This window comes from Sinocyclocheilus rhinocerous, unplaced genomic scaffold (genome assembly GCF_001515625.1).
Source record: "Sinocyclocheilus rhinocerous isolate Xijiao unplaced genomic scaffold, SAMN03320098_v1.1 scaffold5767, whole genome shotgun sequence".
Taxonomy (NCBI): Eukaryota; Metazoa; Chordata; class Actinopteri; order Cypriniformes; family Cyprinidae; genus Sinocyclocheilus; species Sinocyclocheilus rhinocerous.
In genome coordinates, this window is record NW_015643153.1 from 69,165 (window position 1) to 89,684 (window position 20,520).

Genomic DNA, 20,520 nt, shown 5'->3' on the forward strand with positions numbered 1-20,520 from the left:
TTTGACTGTATTTGGCTCAGTCTGTTCTCTTTTTTTCCTCCGTCTCCAAATCCCTCCCTCTCTTCCTCTGTCTGATAACGCTGACTTGTGAGGACAAATGTGTGCGGTTCATCAGCTGAGGTTGAGATTTAACAAAATGAAAAAAAAAAAAACATGAATAAAATCTCTAAACACGAACCATGGCAGAAAAAAATCCAATTAAAACTTCATTTGATGTTCCAAAAACCAGCAGGAAAAAAAGGAATTTCATTTAAATATTTCAGTGATAACTGAGAGAGAAGTATGAGAGAGAGGAAGATATATATATATTTTTAAATGAAGCAAGCAGTTGACAACATCAGCCCTGCTTCTTACTGTCTTGAAGATTTAAAGATTGTTTCAAAGCTTACTTCATGTGCAAAACATTGTGGAGTCTAACAGGCAAAGTTTTAATGTAGGACAAAAACCGTACACTTCCACACTTAAAGATCTGATCCGTTAGTTGTATGGGTTTAGCACTGCTGTGTATGAGTGTGTCTACTCAAGCGTACGCTAGTTGGCAGTTTTCAGACTTTCCATATATGGTTGTTTGACCTACATATTCAGATCAGATACACACACAGGCTCAGATACAAATGCGCACACAGGAGTTCATCAGCAGAGGTTGAGATTTAACAAATGAAAAAAAAATCTGATGAATAAAATCTAAACACGAACCATGGTGGAAAAAATCCAATTAAAACTTCATTTGATGTTCCAAAAACCAGCAGGAAAAAAAGGAATTTCATTTAAATATTTCAGTGATAACTGAGAGAGAAGTATGAGAGAGAGGAAGATATATATATATTTTTAAATGAAGCAAGCAGTTGACAACATCAGCCCTGCTTCTTACTGTCTTGAAGATTTAAAGATTGTTTCAAAGCTTACTTCATGTGCAAAACATTGTGGAGTCTAACAGGCAAAGTTTTAATGTAGGACAAAAACCGTACACTTCCACACTTAAAGATCTGATCCGTTAGTTGTATGGGTTTAGCACTGCTGTGTATGAGTGTGTCTACTCAAGCGTACGCTAGTTGGCAGTTTTCAGACTTTCCATATATGGTTGTTTGACCTACATATTCAGATCAGATACACACAGGCACAGATACACATGCGTACACAGGAGAGAAACTGTCCTTTCAAATTACCCTCTTATGTTAACTCTCATAATTGTTAGTATGCACTCACACGCCAGTTTCTTGTGGTTTTATGGCACATTTAACTCATTCTTTTCTGCATGCTTCAACATTCCCAGCATAAATATTTAATGGAAACCCTTTAGATGTAAGTGATGTTTAATTAATAGTTATTGGCAAAACAGAGATTTTTCCTCTTAGAGTTGGCCCTTAGGTTTTTAGTTTCTGATAATATTGAGGTGCTGGGTGTTTTGGAGACTTTGCTGATGAGCGGGAATTCTTTAAATATGCTGTCCGATCTCACAGGCATGCGCACATACACAACTTGTCTGTTGTAGAATAATAATCAAGGCCTTAGTGCAACTTCAAACACAAAACAATCCCTCGTCTCTCATCTGCTAGAGAACATTTGTGAAGTCATCTCACTGTTTTTTTGGTTTGATGATGACGAGTGTGTGCTGGCATATACATTTATACTGAAATTATTTTATAATACACCAGATCACATGAAGCAAGGTGCAAGAAGTGTGTGTTTAGGCGTCTTTGGATGTGTGTGTTTTCTAAGAAGAGTGAAAAGGTTTTATGGAATGATGTAGTGGCATTCCTTCCTTCAAAGCTGAGAGAACTAGCTAGAGAGAAGGAAGGAAGTGAGTGAAGGAGAGTGAGGGTCCTAAATGAATAAATAAAAGCCATAACCACTCTCTAGTGCTGAACAGGAGCACTAAAAGCATTTTAACAAGAGGGTTACTTCATTAAATATTGTCCTCCTGTCTAAAAACTCTCTGTAGGAACACTGGGATGCCTCACTATGACTAGAGGACAGAGAGGGACAAGGAGAGGAATAGAAAGTAAAGAGAAAGAGAGAACAGAAGCTAGAATTAAAAACAGAGGGAGGGTAGCCAGGATAAAAATGATTCAGTCATCATATAGAGAGACAGACACACACATACATATGCACACACTTGCATACTATACAGTCATTTGGTAGGTGTATGTGTGTATGGTAGAGCCACACAGGGGAATGCAGGTTATAAATACTGCCACAATAATAATAATACAATATTAAGACTTTTAATGTAATTATTATTATTGTTGTTGTTGTTATAATTATGCAGAATAATAACTATACATTTTTAAAGAAATCTGTCATTTTTTCATTATTACTTCATATAATTAAGCATAATGTAATCTATATTTATATACTTCTGTCTGAATATTTTAAAGCTTTAGATGATTTTTGTTAAACTTGAACCTTTATTTGAATCTTTATATAGTATAATATATATTTTTGCATTTACAGTGACTGAGTACTATTAACATATATACTGACTAATCGAACTTTGACTAGTGAATGAATGAAGCGAGACTATAAGATGGTTTCAAATCCTTTTCAGCTTCATTTATTGAATTGCCACCACAATTCCTGATAAATCTTGCCACTATAACCGTATTTTGGATATTAACAACTTTAGGTGAAATAGGTGAAATTTGGAAAGAGGGGATGATGAAGACTGACTTTTACATTTTTTCATACATTTTTCTAAATATGCGAAAATGTTAGCAAAATATCATGACACTTTAAATAAACAAAAAAATGACATCATCTTTCTGTCAGGACAGTAGTAATGTTTGTTTAAAAATATGTATTTATATTTCTGTTTTTCTATATTTAATTAAAATTTTTATATTGGAAAATGTATTAAATGTTATAGTCTGACATCATTCGTAGCGTGATAATTTTGATAAAACAGAAAAAAAAACCTAAATGAAAAGATACATTCATGTTAAACACATTCTAGTAATAATCTGATTAATTTCAGAATTAGAAATGTTGCTAAAACTATTAGCTTTAATTTATATAGTCTATAGCATATATATTTTAATATGCATAATATAACCATAATATATTTCCTCAGATATGTTATGCAAAATAATGCATGTCTAGAGATTAAGGTACAAAATGTCTGTTTATCCTTTCCGCGTCATTACCCGAAGTGCTTGTTCACTCTCCGAATATGTTTGTTTTTGCTCCAGTAGATTTTGGAATGAATTCAGTGTGACCTCTCTGACCTATTATCGCCATGGTGACCGTCCTCTAGTGGCCAGCCTCATCAATCAGACCAGCGACAGCTCATCTGTCCCCTGCACCGCACACACCAGGGCCTCCAGCCAGATGTTTGCGTGACAGGAGAAACGGCTCCTCCGATCAATGGAGCCGCTCTGTAGATTAAGAAAGAGGAGTTGACACGGTCGTAATGGTGTTCAAGGGCTCAATGCGAGCAAAATTATGATGCATTTTGTTTTTCCATATTCAGATTATTTGTGCATTTCAATCACAAATGCCACGGAGGTTGGCTGATTATGGTTTAGCAAGATGAAAAACTGTACACCTACAATTTATATGGGCAGAAATTGCACAGCCGCCTGCTTTGAATGAAACCCTCACATTTAACAAACATTTAAATTACAGCTCTGACATCACTCACAATACCATTTGACTTCGGCTTTGTTTATTTCCAGTCTTTCAGACATCTAAAAAATGCTAAGTAAAAGAGTCACACGTCACACAAGTGCCTAATTCCTTTTGTTTTCAAACAAATTGTAAATTTCATCAGGAATCTCAGGGCTGTTCCCGACCCGGTGTGATTTTCCGCAGTCTCGGGATGGGAGAGGAGCGGAGCGCTGCTCCTTTAAGAGGTTTGAATTTGATTTTAAAGTGGGTCACAGTAAAAATATCTTCAGCAATTATTCATGCAGCCCTCCCTCTATTTCTATACCTCCTCTGCTCCTCTCTAAAATCTGCATGGTGCTGCAGTGCTGGAATTGAGGAGCAGGCGAGATGACTCTTTTGTTTTGTCACAGGCGGATCTGATGAAATGTTGGTGTAACAAACTGTTTCTTTTGCAGTAAATGTCTGCACTCAGCCTGCGATTACCATCTTGCCCACGTCCCGCCTTCTGTGCTTGCAGTTGTTGTTTTTATTATTGACTGTTTTGATGCTGAGATGGTAATAGTGTGTTCTGTCCACACTGGGCACAGCGTGGAGATCCCGCGATTGATATGCCCCTCAGCCAATTGTGTACCTTGTTTGTGACACGTTCAGGTGGACGGCGTAGCGCATGCTCAGTCTGCACGGGGCTGTGTGTTTCGAGAGAGCGGCTAAGCATGTGATTAGTGCAGGAGTGAATGGTACAGCACTGCAGCATATGGGAGTCTGTCTCTCTGCTCCCTGTAGGTTTAAACTGAACATCTTCAAATTAGTCAGAGAGAGATCAAAGCAGCCCTCGCCATCCTCATCGAGAGGAAGGCTTTGAACTTCCTCCTCCCTCTCCTGTGAGTGAGTGAGTGTGTGTGTGTGTACGTGAGAGGGAAAGAGAGCGAGAGAGAAGGGATGAGATGGGATGGTGTGCTGTTATGGAAATGAGTGAAATCTTATGAGTGTGTTTCTGAGAGGTGAGAGGGTTTCTTTTTGATCACGTGTGTGTGTGTGTGTGTTCATGTTCATTCTTGTCATTCACTTGCACAGATTTTATTCCTTAGAATTCACTAATTACTTGGTTCGTTTTGTTATGATTTCGGTCATTAAATACTTTAGTAGCTAATGCTATAATCTGAAACTGTCCACTACATCTGCCCTAAATACAGCATGATACTTATATTAGTCTTATTTGTACATTACCTAATTCAGATAAATATATAAATGTAATTGATAGACATGTTTTTAAAGAGCAAAATAATATTATTTTATATTATATTTTATAGGGGACCAATATTTCATTGGTTATATATATATATATATATATATAGGTAAATTAATTAACCACATTCATTTCATGATTAAAGTGTCAAGAACTGTATGTTTTTCAATAAAAACATTAAAAAAATGTGCATTTCTATTAAGTTAGATTGTTTTAATATCAATTATATTAATGTTAATTATATTATTAATAATACATTATATTTTCATATATTATAATATATTAATTTATAATTTAATTACAAGTCAGTCCCAGCCCCCTGGTTGAGGACCACTGCTGTAGAAGGCTTTTTTTCTACATATAAATTGCCTTTTTTTTCCCCTAACAACATAAAACTGATTTAATATTGAGATTTTTTTGGGGGTTACCTTTATTTTACATTTAATTGAAAAAAAAAAAGTCATTTACTGCATACTAAAATACAGCAAAATAAATTCAAAATATTCGATTGATAAAAAAAAACAGAAACCTGAAAATGAAGACTGTTAATTATAAAATCAAATAAATAAGAAAACGAAAATCTGTAAATGATGTACAAGATAAACATCTACAGGTCACTAAGTGAAGAGGCTCATAACAAGAAAGGCCTAGAATACCATGAAATACAGTGTAAATAACATGACAACTGTTAACATAAAATCAATATAACAAGGAATATAAACACAATATATAGGCATATATGCCCCCTCATTTTTAATATCTTGGGTGTTTTTGTCCCTTTTGTTGCCATTTTTGCCCTGAGCCCTGAGCCCTGGTCCATTTCTGACCCTGTTGCAGTTCCACATTAGAGACATAATCACATTATGCAGCTTATTGTATTTTCGTGTTTATGTGAAATTGCAAACTCCAGTGAGAAGCTTCGCTCTAATGACCGAAATTATAATTCTGATGAGAATTCACTTGAGGGAGATTGGACTGCTAATGGAGGCCTTATAATGATCCGAGAGGTTCAAAGAGAGATGAATAACAAGCTCACACAATCAAGTCATTCGATTTGATTGAATTTGATGTTTTACATCCTTGAAGCATTCCCACACTTTCTTAAGCATCTCTCGCCTCCTTCAGTCTACACCTGTCTTGTCGATCTGTTTAACAGATGGCGATTATCTCAGTGTAGTAATTTAGTCACACATTTAATCCAAACTTCTGTTACCCTCCCGCTCCTCTGGTCACCTGCACCTCAATCCAGCAGTGCACCTTGGGTCCTTTAAATATACACATATATTTAAAAACTCAACTATTCATACTCAAACCAATTAAACAGTCTCAGTATAGTGGCACAGAGATAATTTGAGATCTAACAATGCCTCCACTGACTCATTTCCTGAGAGTATGGCTTGTTAATGCAGCTCTTGGCAGCTGCTGCCCCCTTGAGGTCTCTGGACAGCACTGTGGGATCTCAGTGGGATTCACAGTCCTCAAGTGGCATGTCACCTTGGAGTAGTCTAGTCTGCGGTTGCTGTGGCAACAGGGAGCAGCGGATCAATTGCACTGCAAGCGTGCCAATACACAACCGACTCATGCTTTGTTTTGTACCACTAAATATATTTTCCTCTACGGAGGTTGTAGTGTTAACATTGTCTTTAAAACCTCTGTCAAAAACGCTTTTACTTTTGCTCAGACCACTCATTTTCAAGACAAACGGCCTCTTTATCTCTTTATGTTCACAGTGGAAGAGCAGAAGATTATTTAGTGTTAGTCTCCACTAGCACAGCTATAACTGTGACTTGGCACTTCGATCATGTGACTAATACTTTCAGAATGTCCATTTAGATGAATTGTGTTGTCTACAAATCATCATACATGCTTAAAAATAATGGTTCTTTATTGGCATGGATGGTTCTGTTTATTCTGTTTATCTTTATTGGCTTTAAAGAAACAGATTACCCGAAAATGAAGATTTGCTGAAAATTTTCTCACCTTCAAGCCATCCAAGATGTAAATGTTTCTTCATCAGAACAGATTTGGAGAAATTTAGGATTACATCACTTTCTTACCAATGGATCCTCTGCAGTGAATGGGTGCCGTCAGAATGAGAGTCCAAACAGCTGAGTAAAACAATGTCTACAGAATAAGCTACACAATTTCTATGTTTGGACTTGTATTTTGGCCAGATCCGATGGTTTGAAGTTAAAACACCTTAATTATGGATTTGTTTCTTACAATATGCAGCTTTTCACTTCACAAGACATTAACTGATGGACTGTAGTCATGTTGATTACTTGTGGATTATTGTGACGTTTTTATCAACTGTTTTGGACTCTCATTATGATGGCACCCATTCACTGTAGAGGATCTATTGGTGAGCAAATGATGTAATGCTTTCTAAATTTCTACATCTACATCTTGGATGGCATGAGGGTGAGTACATTTTCTGCTAATTTTCATTTTGGTGAACTTTTCTTTTAACATCCATTGCACATCCAAGTATTAGTTATAGTGGAAAAAAGTTTTTCAGATTATTCAAATGTCCTTCACACTAAGAATTTTTATCTATTTATTTTTTTAACTGTTCACTACACAGGTTTTATAACAAACCCAAAATGATTCTTCTATATGACATCACTGTGAAAAAACCCCTTTTTTGGAACCTTTATTTTGAACAGTCTAATACCCAGTCATAGCCAAAAGTTTGCTTTATTGCTTCTGTTCTTTGTGCTGCCACTTGCCATGTATGAATGATGGAATTAAAGCTGCTAAAAACTGATCTAAATGATAAGATCCTTTTGTCAGACTTGTTCGTCTGTGCACCAGTAGTCACCTAGCAACAACCATATAAAAGCGTGAGCATTCTGTTGCCTGTGCCGTGTGTGCTTTCTTGCATTACTGAGCTGAAACGTCCTCTCACGCACATAAGCGTGTGTTTGCCATCATTATAGAAATGCGTATGGAAGGTCAGTGGCTATTATATGGCCGAGAGATTATGTTCCATTTGCTTTTTACTCTCAGGCCATTACTACACAGTTTATATCATGCTCTGTGGTTGTGATGTTCAAAGCGCTTTTGTTATCTCTTCTGGCCCTTTGGAATCACACTTAGATATAACATCATACCCAAAATGACTACACATGATGACTACTTTCTGATGTGGAAAATGATTTGAAGACAGACAAAAATGGGAATGCTCTGAAATGTGCCACCTTTCTCACAATAGCCAAGGAGTCCTATAATTTCATGGCGTGTTAGGACAGAGGCAGGAGACGTCTCTGGTGGGTGTTTGGCTGGAGGGCCTCGGAGCCTGATATCACACGCCGAATGATAACTCTCAGAGAACTGCTCGCCTTAGCTCCAAAAAATAAATAAAAAATCTCCCGCTGATCACACGCTGCTGCCGCCCTGGCAAAGGGAATAGCCTGGAACAAGAGAGATAAAAGAGGTCAGTCTCTTTGTTTGTCCAGCCATCCATCCATCTGTTTATCAGTCTTTTCAAAGCACTGAGCACAACTGCTGTGTGTGCTATGCAGAAACATCAAACAATCTTATTTTTTATATGAAATCATGTTTATTTACACACACAACCCTCCCAGGTAAGTATACTTTTGCATTCTTGTATATTCCACATTTCCGGTGCAGTGTGCACATGTAGACGCATTTTGTTGCAATTAATATTTGTATTTTAAAGATGCTGTTCTTTGTAGTGTGAGGATGCAGTATTTGCATTTTGCATAGCTGTAGTGAATTCACAACACAATCCGGAATTGTTTTACAGCAGCGCCTCCTTGTGTATTATATGAGAAAGCACAGATTGTCCTCTATAGATATACTGTGTAGTTGTTTGGCGTTCAGTTTACGATTTAAGAACTGTGCTTTCAGAGAAGCTGAAAACTGCAAACCTGAAATAGATCAGCAGAGAAGATCTTCCACCTCCATCAGCAGTAGTAGCCCAAGTTTTAGTCTGAGTAATGCAGTGAAATTCACAAAAATGTTCATTTGGTTCAGTTGGACTCAAAACCTTAGGTTTTATTTGTATTTTATACTTATTTTGTTAACTGAAATAGCATATAATTTTATCTAGTGGCCAATGCAACATTTTTATTTAGCTTAACTTGATAACTATAAAAAATAACAAAAATTTTAATTGAAATAAAAAATTAATAAAAAACTGTATAGACATATTTTTAATATCTAATAAAAAAACAATTTCTAAATCTTTAAAAAATGAAATGAAATTAAAAATATAAAAATAAAAACAAACTCAAAATATTACTAAAAACTATAATAAACTTTCAGTGATCCTAATGTAACACTGAATTGGAATAAAAACTGAGTTCTGTAACCACTTTAAATTCTTTATATAATCTTCAACATTACTGAATTGAATACTGAATACTGAACAAATATCGAAGGATAATTTTAAAATAGGATTTACAGGAGGTAACTTAAGATTTGATGCTTTCTTAATAACACTTAAGATTATTATCAGCATTAAATATTTTATTAGTGTTAACTTTATTCATTAATCTTAAAGTGCCCCCTTTATGGGTAATGAAAGGTTCATATTTTGGTTTTGGGAGTCCTCATCAACAGGTTGACATGCATGCAAGGTCAAAAAACACTTTCATTGACTTAATATGCATTTATTTTTTAGCTTACTTGCTCAACGACTCCCAAACGATTCGCTCAACCATTCATTTCTCCAAACCCCTCCTTTGTGACGCTAATCTGCGGTGATTGGTCCAACTGGTCTCATTTTCATTTCATCATGCCTTACCGGGGAAACCGCTATTTTTACCGCTCCAAAAGCGGCACCTAGTGGCAAAGAATGAATTTGCATTTTCATTCAGACCAACGCGAAAAGACCAACAAGTGGGCGGGCAATATGCTAATGTTTCATGTTGACCTCAACATGAAACGGCTTGGGATTCGTTTTAAAAACGACTAGTTTCAATGATTCAGAGTCGACTCTTCCTTTTGAGAGACAATAACTTTATACACGGTGCACTTTCAGATTTAAAACTTTGCAGGATGTTTTCATTCACTTAGAGCTGTGTTACACACTGCATGAAAGGTAATTTTCAAAAATCCATAATAGGGGCACTTTAATCATTCTCCGCGGATATTTTGTCTGGTTTTGGAATTGTACTTTTCGTAAACGAACACTAGATGGCGGTGCATCATCTTTGCATTAGGTCTGTGTCATTGAGCGGTCAATCTCTTCTTTTGATGATTGATTGTCCTAACTCATTTTTTTCCCATCATAAAGAGTTTACACAACTAATGATTGCAACCTGTTTAATAGCTTTAAATAAATGTTTTAGTTTCTGTGACATAGTAAGAACTGCTTTCCAGGACGACTGAATTGTATAGTTCTGTGTTATTAACTACCAGAAAGGCCACTTCGTCCTTAAACAATCATCGTTGAGTTTTTACCAGCCATCAAAAACCCAGGAAAATGTCCTCATCTTCACATATGTTGTAGGTAAAGCGGCCTTGGACTTTGGCTGTAATTGTTGAAGCTCACTTTTGGGCCTCATCCAGACAATGCGATTAATCTCTCACAGCACGTGCTCTCCCCCATTCACTTCCTCCGTGTCCAACAAGAAACAGAGTTTAGCCTGCATGGTAAAAATAAAAATACTGAGGTGTCAATTTTGAGAAAATGTTGCCATTTGTTGCCAAATTTAGTCATGGCTTCAATTTTTGGCCAACCGGAACTTCCATTGGTTCCCTAGGGAATTTCCTATAGGTTTTTAACACAGTTTATGAGGTCTGTGATTAAAATGATAGAAGGAGACTTAAAAATCTGTTCTACAGTACAGTTAAGTACTGACAGTGAAGAATTCCTGCTTTGCTCCTTATGATAGTTGTAGTCCTTATGCTGCAACTTACTTTCTTTAAATTCACACATGGTTTGACTTCCATGTTATTTTTGTCTTTTCTAGTAATATTCACCACAGATCATAGCTTATTTATTTTCTTTACTTTTAAGACCAAACCACCATTTTATAGAAAATATCGGAGGGAACCAATTGCTGGAAAATGCTAATTTTGCTCCAGTTTTAGGATTACAAACTGAACCTCTGTGTAGTTTTTATTGCACAACTTTTTATGCACGGTTCAATAACAATAAATGAATTCAGCGGTCGTCTTTAATAATTATATTACTTTAAGAGATATCCTACATTTGTTACCCAATTAGTTCACAAGGCTGCAAGTGTATGCTATACAAGAAGTTGTTTTGATCATTAGTTAACTAAAAAGAAACATTTCGTTAAGGCAATACTGCTTTAATTTGGTGTAACTGATTGGAATATTACAGAATATTAGGTACAAAGGCTATTCACTACAGTGTGCCGGCCATGAATTACATTATGCCATCATTTGTTCAGCAGTTATCATTGCTACAGTTGAATTTAGAAGCATGCCAGTTTCTAATCTTCTTAATTAAAACGCCCTCCTGATTGGACAGAGTGATAATCCCGCGGGGCCTCGCGCTCTTACTCACTCACAAGTAGGACTGCGCGCGAGTCTCAATCTGCCCAGGGCGAGGGCAAGACGCACTGCGAGAACGCGCGCAAGTTCAGACGAGGCGCCTAAAGTGCACGCAACATCACCGTTTGCGCGGAAGAGACTTATACGAGTGCTCGACGTGATAGGGGAAGAAAGACCTCTATCAAAAAAAGTGACTTCATTTCCAGCAGCTCTTTGGAGAACACCATCGAAAGAAAAGAAAGAAGACAGCGCGAGGAAGCTTTCAAGAGCGCTCGCGAAAGTTTCCCATCCGGTCCGTTTTTGTTTTTGTTTTATTTCCTTTCACCAAAATGAATATTGACGAAGAAAACTTGCTGAAATCGATCAGCAACGACACCCTGCTGGACCTGACGCAGCGCTACGGACAGTCCGCCTTCGGCTTCGGCGCTGGCCATGGTGCTGGAAGTCCTGGCCGCTACTCCCTCACACCCGCCGCGGATTTCCTCTCCGGTCAAACGGGAAAGTCGAACGAAAGTGGCGGAGAGCAGACTAGCGATGAAGACGACGGCTTCGACCACCTCGAGTCTCGTAAGAGAGGCACGGGCTTCGACGAAGAGAAGCATCCGAGCAATCTCGCCAAGAAGCCGAAGGAGCAGAGATCTCTCCGGCTGAGCATCAACGCGCGCGAGCGAAGACGAATGCACGACCTCAATGACGCGCTGGACGGCCTGAGGTCTGTGATTCCCTACGCGCACAGTCCGTCAGTGAGAAAACTCTCTAAAATCGCAACTTTGCTTCTTGCAAAAAACTACATCCTAATGCAGGCACAGGCACTGGAGGAAATGCGCCGGTTGGTGGCTTATCTAAACCAAGGACAGACTATAACTTCACCGATTCCCACCGGGCTCGCGCCTTTCGGACAGGCGGCCGTGTATCCGTTTTCGAGCACGGCACTGGCCACCTGCGCGGAGAAATGCAGTTCGTTCTCCGGGACAACGTCCAACCTGTTCAAACACTGCAACGACAAGCCTTGACTTCCGCGCCCTGAACTCTTCCTGCTTCATCCTTTTGTTGGTCTGAATTCGCATTGTTTTGTTGGGAATGGTCTTAGGTCTAAATAACTACGATGGTTTATTAGTTAATACAACAAATAATGGTAAATAAATAACTGAGGGACACAGTATTACTGGAATAAGCTTTTAAACACCTAAAAATTTAAAGCCTTTCCTCTTTTATCCCAAATGAAGGATTAAAAGTGATTATTTGTGTGAAAACAAACAAACAAACAAACATAACAGAAATTCCATGTTTCTGGTTCACAGTTTGCGGAGGATTATTTCTGAAGTCAAACCTTTTCTCTTTCGGTTTCAGCGTTATTGGTGAACTATGCAGTTTACTGCAATTGCCCACAGACAATAATTTTGTTTGCCAGAAATGAATAAACGTAAGCAGAACTGCCTCACCTCCACCAGTGTATTAGGAAAAACGGTGTAACATTCTCAAATGTTTGGCCTAAAAAGATTTTGTTTTTGTTATTGCGCAGTTCACTTGATTGTATTGTACAACTGTGAAGAATATACTTGATCAAGCCTACAAAGCATTTGATCATGTTGCGACATGAGTTTCATACTGTATATTGTTTATATGTCTTTATAATTAAACATATATATCTATGACCATCTCTGTTTTTTCTGCCAAACATATGCTCACATTACTCATTCAATTTCTTTTCAAACTGTTTTAAAGAAATGAAGAATCTTTGCTCGAGGAAAACGTTTAGTGTTTGAAAGTTTTTTTTTCTTCAAAATAATGCGGCAAAAATTTCTAGAGGCCTTTGACGTGAATAAACTTTGTGCTCTGGTTTATTCATAGACCAAATGTGTACTGCAGAGGTCAGGTTTTTTTTACTGCTTTTGTTTCAGATATCACATGCAATGTCCTTTTGCAAATCATTTAATAATCATTAAAGGATTTAAAATAACTGCGCAGTATTGACGGTCCAAAACAAACGCCTCAGTGGTTGCTATATTACTGTTAGTAAACAGGGCCTAGCACGTGTACATGCCAACACGAGTTTCTCTGCCACACTTTTATGTATTGAAGGGTTGTGTCACGATTCTAACGTGTATTGGATTGATAATCTCCTAAATGAGACTGGTCTCTGGTCTTCACTGGTAAGATGCGGCCTTCTGCTGTTGTACATGGGACCGGAAGCGCCCCGAGGCCAAAGGGACCTGTCCTTGAGTATTTGCGCGATCGTGAATCGGCAGTGTTCTGTAACCTACCCGTTCCACTTATTAACACGATTTCAGCGCCTGTCGTCCACAGCCTGCTAATGCATGAGCGCAGCAAAGGCAGTTTCATACACACTGCTATTTAACTAAACCAGACCTTTGTCAGTGATCTAACACAAAATCGATATATCACTTTGTTTTAGACTGTTCTTCTTAGCCTCGGAGAATTTCGTTTTTTATCGTTTTACACACGTATTGTGCCAACAGAGGAGGTAAATATAGGCCTAGTCTACACCTTAACGCGTTTAAAATAATTTTAAGAATTAAATTTGATCCTTAATACATTTTAGATACTATATTTTAAGTTGTTAATTTGTGAAATAGGTGTAATTTGCAGGCCTGTACTGTAATTTCGACCTCTGTTAAAAAAAACAACAACAACTCACGATTCCTGAGTCACTGCTCGAAAAGGGCGCCCTTTATTTCCCCAATAAACATAAACAATGATGTTAACAAAGAAAAGCTGACTTTGTGTTATTGAAGGTATTTTTAGGACACATCAAAAGTCTAACTTAACTTTATTTTCTATGTTCACCATTAGGATAGATTTTTGACCTATATCCATATGCACTCCGTGTTTCCAACTTCTCTTTGCTGTATTAGCAAATGCACACATTTTCTTTAGAAAAGCACATTGGAAAAGGCTAGTAATGACTCAGTTCCGTTGCTTTTTAAAGGAATTGCTATATTCCAACATATATTCAAATATTTATGTTTAGTTTAATATGGCACAATGCACTTTATTAACATTTGTTAAATTGCACAATGAAATGTAATTAACAGATTATTTGTCCGAGGGAAGTTTGAAAAAAAAAAACTTTTCAGAATGGAAAACGCTACTATTTCGCGAAATGAGCTGCCTGATCATATTGTTTACACATCAAAGGAGCATAACCGTATGCACAATGATATTTTTAATTTCTATAATTTTAACGTGTATTTATTATCTACAGTTCTTAAAGTTTAGTTTTTAATGTGTTTCATTTTAATTTTCTTTTAAAGACGAGATTCCCCTCGCATTATGCCATCACTTCTGATGAGCTTCAGTCTCTATACCTGTCCACTAAGTGTGCACTGGAGAGAAAGTGATCTTGAACTCACGTTAACTGCGTTAAATGAACAGTCATCACTCCCAGTGGGTGCGTCTCTACAGAGTCGTGTCGTAACAGCATTACACCGCTGGCCCGTCGAACCGGCGCTATCCTGACATATGACTTACCGCTGAACACTTCTGACAAGGAGGAAAGCGGCGATTTAGAGTTACAAGCGCGCTGCTGTTTCAGTTTTCATAATCAATCTTGATTTCATCTAATTGGTGTGGATGAGGCCATTAGAAATGTGACCGCTGTAATCGTTTTTTTTTTTTTTTGCTTATTGCTTTTTCGAACTTTAAGATGAGATTCTGATTATTGTTGTGGATTCTTGTTCGACTGCTGGTTTTAAAGAGGAATCTTATAATATGCTAATTAAGGTCCGCGTGAACCGGAAGTTGCTGCCGACTTTATTTCAGTGTAGTGACGTATTTCCTTCTGAAACGGAATATTGAATAGAGGGCATGGTTTTATTTTGGCGCTCCTCCTCTCTGTCTCTCACTCATATCAAACTAACGGTTGGAGGGGTGTGTTTAAAAGGATATTCTGCCCAAGCCGTCAAACTGACATCATCAGAGAAGGACTGCCATTCCAGAGCTGAAGCAAATGTTCAGATTTTGATTAAAGATTACGAAGACAAACAATTTTTTTCAGCGGATTAACTTGCACGGATTAATTGTTAACATCAAGACTAGCAATGTGCGCTAGTAAAGTAAATAAAGTCAATTTTGATTTCATGCCGACTTTAAAAAGACTATAGGCCTACAGCACCTTTGAGAAAATATCATTAAAATGATGTTTACTCACATGAGATGAAATAGGTTTTATTTTAGGTGGAACTTAAGAAGATATAATTAATGGTGTTTCGATAAGTGAACGAATCGTTTCGTTCAGATCCATACTTTAAACTGAATGATTTGGTGTTTTTAGCGAATCAGTTGACTCGATAATAGCCTAGCTCATAAAAGACGTTCGTTTACCGCCACCTACTGGCCTAAAACTATATAGAGATTCACGAAGTCAAAGCTTTACTGGAATGATTGTCGGATATTTACTGAATTTAAACATGTAGTGTGTAGCCTATGTAAAATAGATCATTCAAGAGCGTTAATTAAGAGATACATAAAGAGAGATATCGAAGGAAAGATAAAAATATATAACATACAAATATAAAAAATAAGAAATGATCAGTGAATGGATTTAAAAGACTTTGAGAGGGGTAAAATAAAATGTTTCTACGTAGAACAATATTACTTAATGTTCTTAAAGACTATATTCTTTTAACACATAATAACATTACTAACGAAGTTCAAAAACAACAATACATGAGTAGCTGACATGTGACAATATTGTAACTTCTCGAAGATGTTTGTCAGATACTGTGTAATTAGATGCGCTACAGTGTTTCCTGCAGTCATGATGTCTGAATCACGAAACAAATGAGTCAGTCAAAAGATTCATGAAATTTGCTCAAATTTGCTTGTGAGTAGCGATTTGATAGAGACTTACTCGGTGAATCGTTCCGAGCTGGTACTGAGTCAACACATGAAACACATCATTTGACTCGGTGGTGTCTGAATTGAAATGAAACAAGAACTGTGATGTATAGGCCAACTTAGTATTTATTAGCTATGCATATAATAAGCTGAACCGTTTTTGAACAAATATTTTTATCAATTGAATCTGTAATTTGTTAACTAGGTTGTGCGGTAACTATTTCAGCCAACTATTTTTAAGGTTTATTTGTTTGTGAGCTTTTCTTAGAGTTATATGAGAAACAGTTATTATTTGAAATCTCAGAATTTTGTGTAGAGAACTTAATTCTGATGAGAAGTTCTAATTTGCATTTTGCTCAAACATTTGATTCAGGTAAGTAATCAGACAAACCTTGCAACCCTATTAATTGCAAATACCTGTTTTATGAGTGCACATTCTGTATCTGTCTCCAAACAAAAGTACTTTATGATCAACATTTTTATTCAGATTTAGTTTCACATCAGAAACATATATCACAATTCACAGTTCCAGAGAACTATGTACAAACAGATGCCATGAAGCTGTCCACTTGTACCAAAGGAGTGGAAGAAAAATAAAAGAAATAAAATTCAGATATGCATAGCAGTAATGTCAACTTTCCAGCCTATCTAGCAACATCACAGCAATATTTGCCCAACTTCGAATAGTGTAGTCTTTTGTGCCGTTGAGCCTGGCAGTGGTACCTTCCAGCAAGGCAATGTCTCTGAAGTATGATAGCCAGGTAGAAGTTGTGGGAATGGATGGTTCTATCCATAACTTCAAAATAGTCTTTTTGGCAGCAGTACTTGCAGTTGACAATGTCCTTTCAAAAGTACTTTATTATAGGGATACAGTTATTTCTTACGTCTCACAGTATTTGCCCTTCTTTTCTGTGGGTTCACTGCAGAATGATTTCATTACCGTAGCTGGGAGCTTCTGTTTGTGTGCGTTTGTCGCTCTTTGCAGGCGGCTGAGGAGAGGGAAAAACATATGCCCTTAAGTGCCGGACTCTGCCGAGTGTTTCTGACAGCACTGCTGAGAGTCATTAAGCTCTTGAGGAAGCACATCACAGCTCTGCCCTCGCTCATGTACATACATATATAGCTGCAAACACATATTTGGGACTGCGAGCTTCGGCGATGCAAACAGGCCGAGAGCAATAAAGGGGAGATGGGGGCGGACTGCTGGAAACGGCATTCAGGTTGGTGCTTGTTTATGCACAGCAGACACACAGACACTGGAAGGCACTCAGGCAGAATGTCAGAGGCCTCTGGAATCAGAAGAGGTAGTTTAGAAGGAAATACAAAAGTGTATAAAGCAGTACGTCTGTATATGGTGACCCTCAATAGACCTGCGTGTGCGTGAGCGCGGGCTGAAACGCTGATTTAAAGAGTACAGCTGGTCCGTATGAGATAATTAGCTTGTTTTTATGACCCTTTGGTGCTGGTTTTTTTGTTTATTTTTCCATATCTTGTACTGTCTCTCCATTTATGCAGGTGGAGACATGCACATTTAAGAGGGGATCCCCTTTGGTGGGTCTATGACATCATCGCAGCCCCCCCTGCTTGTGGCCCAGTTTGTCCTATGTGATGACCGACTAAGTCATTTGGTTCAGAGGAGCCATGTGATTCAGGCCGACGTGAGGGACAATGCGGCATGACGGACCAGCCCTCCGTTCGTTACTCTAATCAGACATGGATGCGGGAGGCACTGTCCGTCTATAGGCCCACTAACACTCTTAACATGGCATGCAGGCCAGAACCCTCACCCATCGCCACAAGGCACCTGACACCATGCATTTAAACTGTAGAATTACTGCTGGATGAGAATGAGGAGCACAGAGGAGAAGAAAAGAATGGTCCCAAGGAGGAAAAGCGATTCATACAGATATGTTGGTGTAATCTAACTGAACCGGCTGCAGTATCCAGAATCAGCATCTTTGTTTTGGATCTATTTAATTCCACAGACTATTACAGGTTCAATTCAATCATCAGCATTTGGGGCATAATGTTGATTACCACAAAAAAAAAAAGAATATTTTGGTTTACTTACAACAAGTTGCGGTCAATTTTTTTTAACAATTTTCAGTTATCACAAAAATTAAATGAAGCAAAAAGTTTTAATTAAGCAAAAATTAATTAAGAAAAAAAAAGCAAAAATTTTGGTTTGAGTTAAGGCGGTTATTGGGGCCAATATGTAAACATTAAAATACTCACTGTTTTAATAGTATTGCCACAAGGCATAATATGGATGCTAACACAATTTTAGTGTGGAAAAAAAGCTTATCTGATATGGTTGATCTATTAAATTAAAAATTACATCCACTTTTACTTTGACAACAGAATGCCAAAAACCCTAAAACAACTGTAAAAATTATGATTTAAGCAGCTTTACAGCTCTAATAATACTCAAGTTTTAACAGACAACTTTAAAGTAAGTACTTTTTCTGCTTTGAAATCATTCAAATATTGTCCCCGCATTTACTTCCATTGTAAGTGCCTCACTGTAACCCATATTTTTGCCTTTTTTCAAGAAAAAGAGGGACAGGTGTTAATTAATTTTTGTGGAAATTAACATGGTATACTTTACAATAAGATACATTATTAGGCAACATTAATGTATTGACTAACATTAACTAACAATGAGCAATACATTTGTTACAGTATTTTTAAATGTGTTAACCTGGCTATAACCATTTGTTAACAATAAATATTTATGTATAATATCATTGGTCCATTAAATAATATTAACAGGCATGTAGTCTTGCAGTGTCTATAAAAACTGCGTAACAGAACGAGAGCGAAAGGAAGAGAGAATAAGTGGTTGTCTCCCAGTTCGTCAGTGTATGTGAGGTGACACACAGGGCAGCCAGTCCACTTCCTCAGCTTAATCTCTGTAATGGCCCTCAGACGCCAAACTGGTGGGGGGATATTTGGGAAGACGACAAGAGAATAGAAACACCAAAAAAAGAGACATGCACCAGTTCAGCCACATTTCCCCTCCACTGTCAGGGCCATTACAGTCATGAATACACAATCTGAGCATTTGTGGTACTGTAGCACATGACATGCTTGCACACTGCCGACACGTGCACGCTAATAAGGTCTCTTTGAAAAAACATGAATTGATTTTTAAAGATGTAGTAATAGAATTACAAGACAATACCTAACATATGGACATTATGTTGTACATTATTTTATTTAGATGCAACCCTACAGACAATACGCCTACACACACACATTCACCCGGTCTGCCCTCTTGGAGGCAGCTTAGGAGAGATTCTGTTTTGTAAGGAGCAGGGGGAGATGGTTAACATCATTAATTAATGCCAGAAACTATGTAATTGGCCATCCATAATCTTCCATGCACGCAGAATTCTGACAGACAGGCAGGCAGGCAAAGGTGTGCTGCACTGCAATGGCTAATAAACACAGCAGATTAAATCATATTGCATCATGCACGTTTATGTGCATGTTTTTTCTGAGGGGAAAAATCATAGTTTTAAAGAGTATGCTGGCTTCAGTTCAAATTAAGTTTAATAGAAAAATAATAATACTAAAATAATTTCAGTTTAACAAAAAGCAAAAATCTGGATGAAGCATTTACAGTGATAGTGAAAGGGGTCTCTTTGTAGATGTTAAAATACTCACTTCAAAAGTATAGCTGCAAGATTTAAACAATGTGTTTTATGGATTTTAGTGTGAAAAATTACTTTTATTCACTAGTATTTATTCTGTAAATTTATATGCAATTTTACAATAATTGGAATAGAATTTTATAATAATTTCACAAAAATGTTAACATTTTATAACAATTTTACAATAATTTTATCAAATTTGACAATATAAAACCGTAAAAGTGACAAGCAACAACTTTACATCTTACGAAGTGTGAGTGCTTTTGTAAAATTAAGTTTTGCATTGTATTCCATAAATTGGGTCTATTTATGTCCATTGCAAGTGCCTCATCTTATGCTGATTTTGCTTTAAAAAAAAACAAAGAACTAGTTAAATTAATTTTTGTTGTAGTCAACATTATGCCACAGATACTGTCAACAAACTTTTAATTTGAATATTCCTTTAATGAAACTTCTAATCCAACAATAGCAAATGTTTTTTGTTAATACTCAAGTAGCCTTATATCTATTGAGTGTTTCTTTTTTTTATATATGGTTTATGACATATTTTTACTTCATGCACTTGAATATTGAATTCATTAAGTGTTGTGAAATGTGTTTGGGTTTTCACACGGATGAAAGAAACTCCGCCTAACTTGGACATACTCATACGCCGCCCCC

General features: G+C 37.1%; 1 protein-coding gene across 1 annotated transcript; it reads left to right on the forward strand.

Moving 5' to 3' along the window:
• Window positions 1–11,392: 11,392 nt before the first annotated feature.
• On the forward strand, window positions 11,393–13,002 carry LOC107756976 (class E basic helix-loop-helix protein 23-like). Its single transcript, XM_016574313.1, has one exon. It carries the CDS (start codon window positions 11,674–11,676, stop codon window positions 12,355–12,357), a length of 684 nt encoding a protein of 227 aa, XP_016429799.1. The 5' UTR covers window positions 11,393–11,673; the 3' UTR covers window positions 12,358–13,002.
• Window positions 13,003–20,520: the final 7,518 nt, after the last annotated feature.

Coding starts and splice junctions, on each gene's coding strand:
- LOC107756976 (XM_016574313.1), top strand. CDS start 11,674: ATGAATATTGACGAAGAAAACTTGCTGAAATCGATCAGCAACGACACC.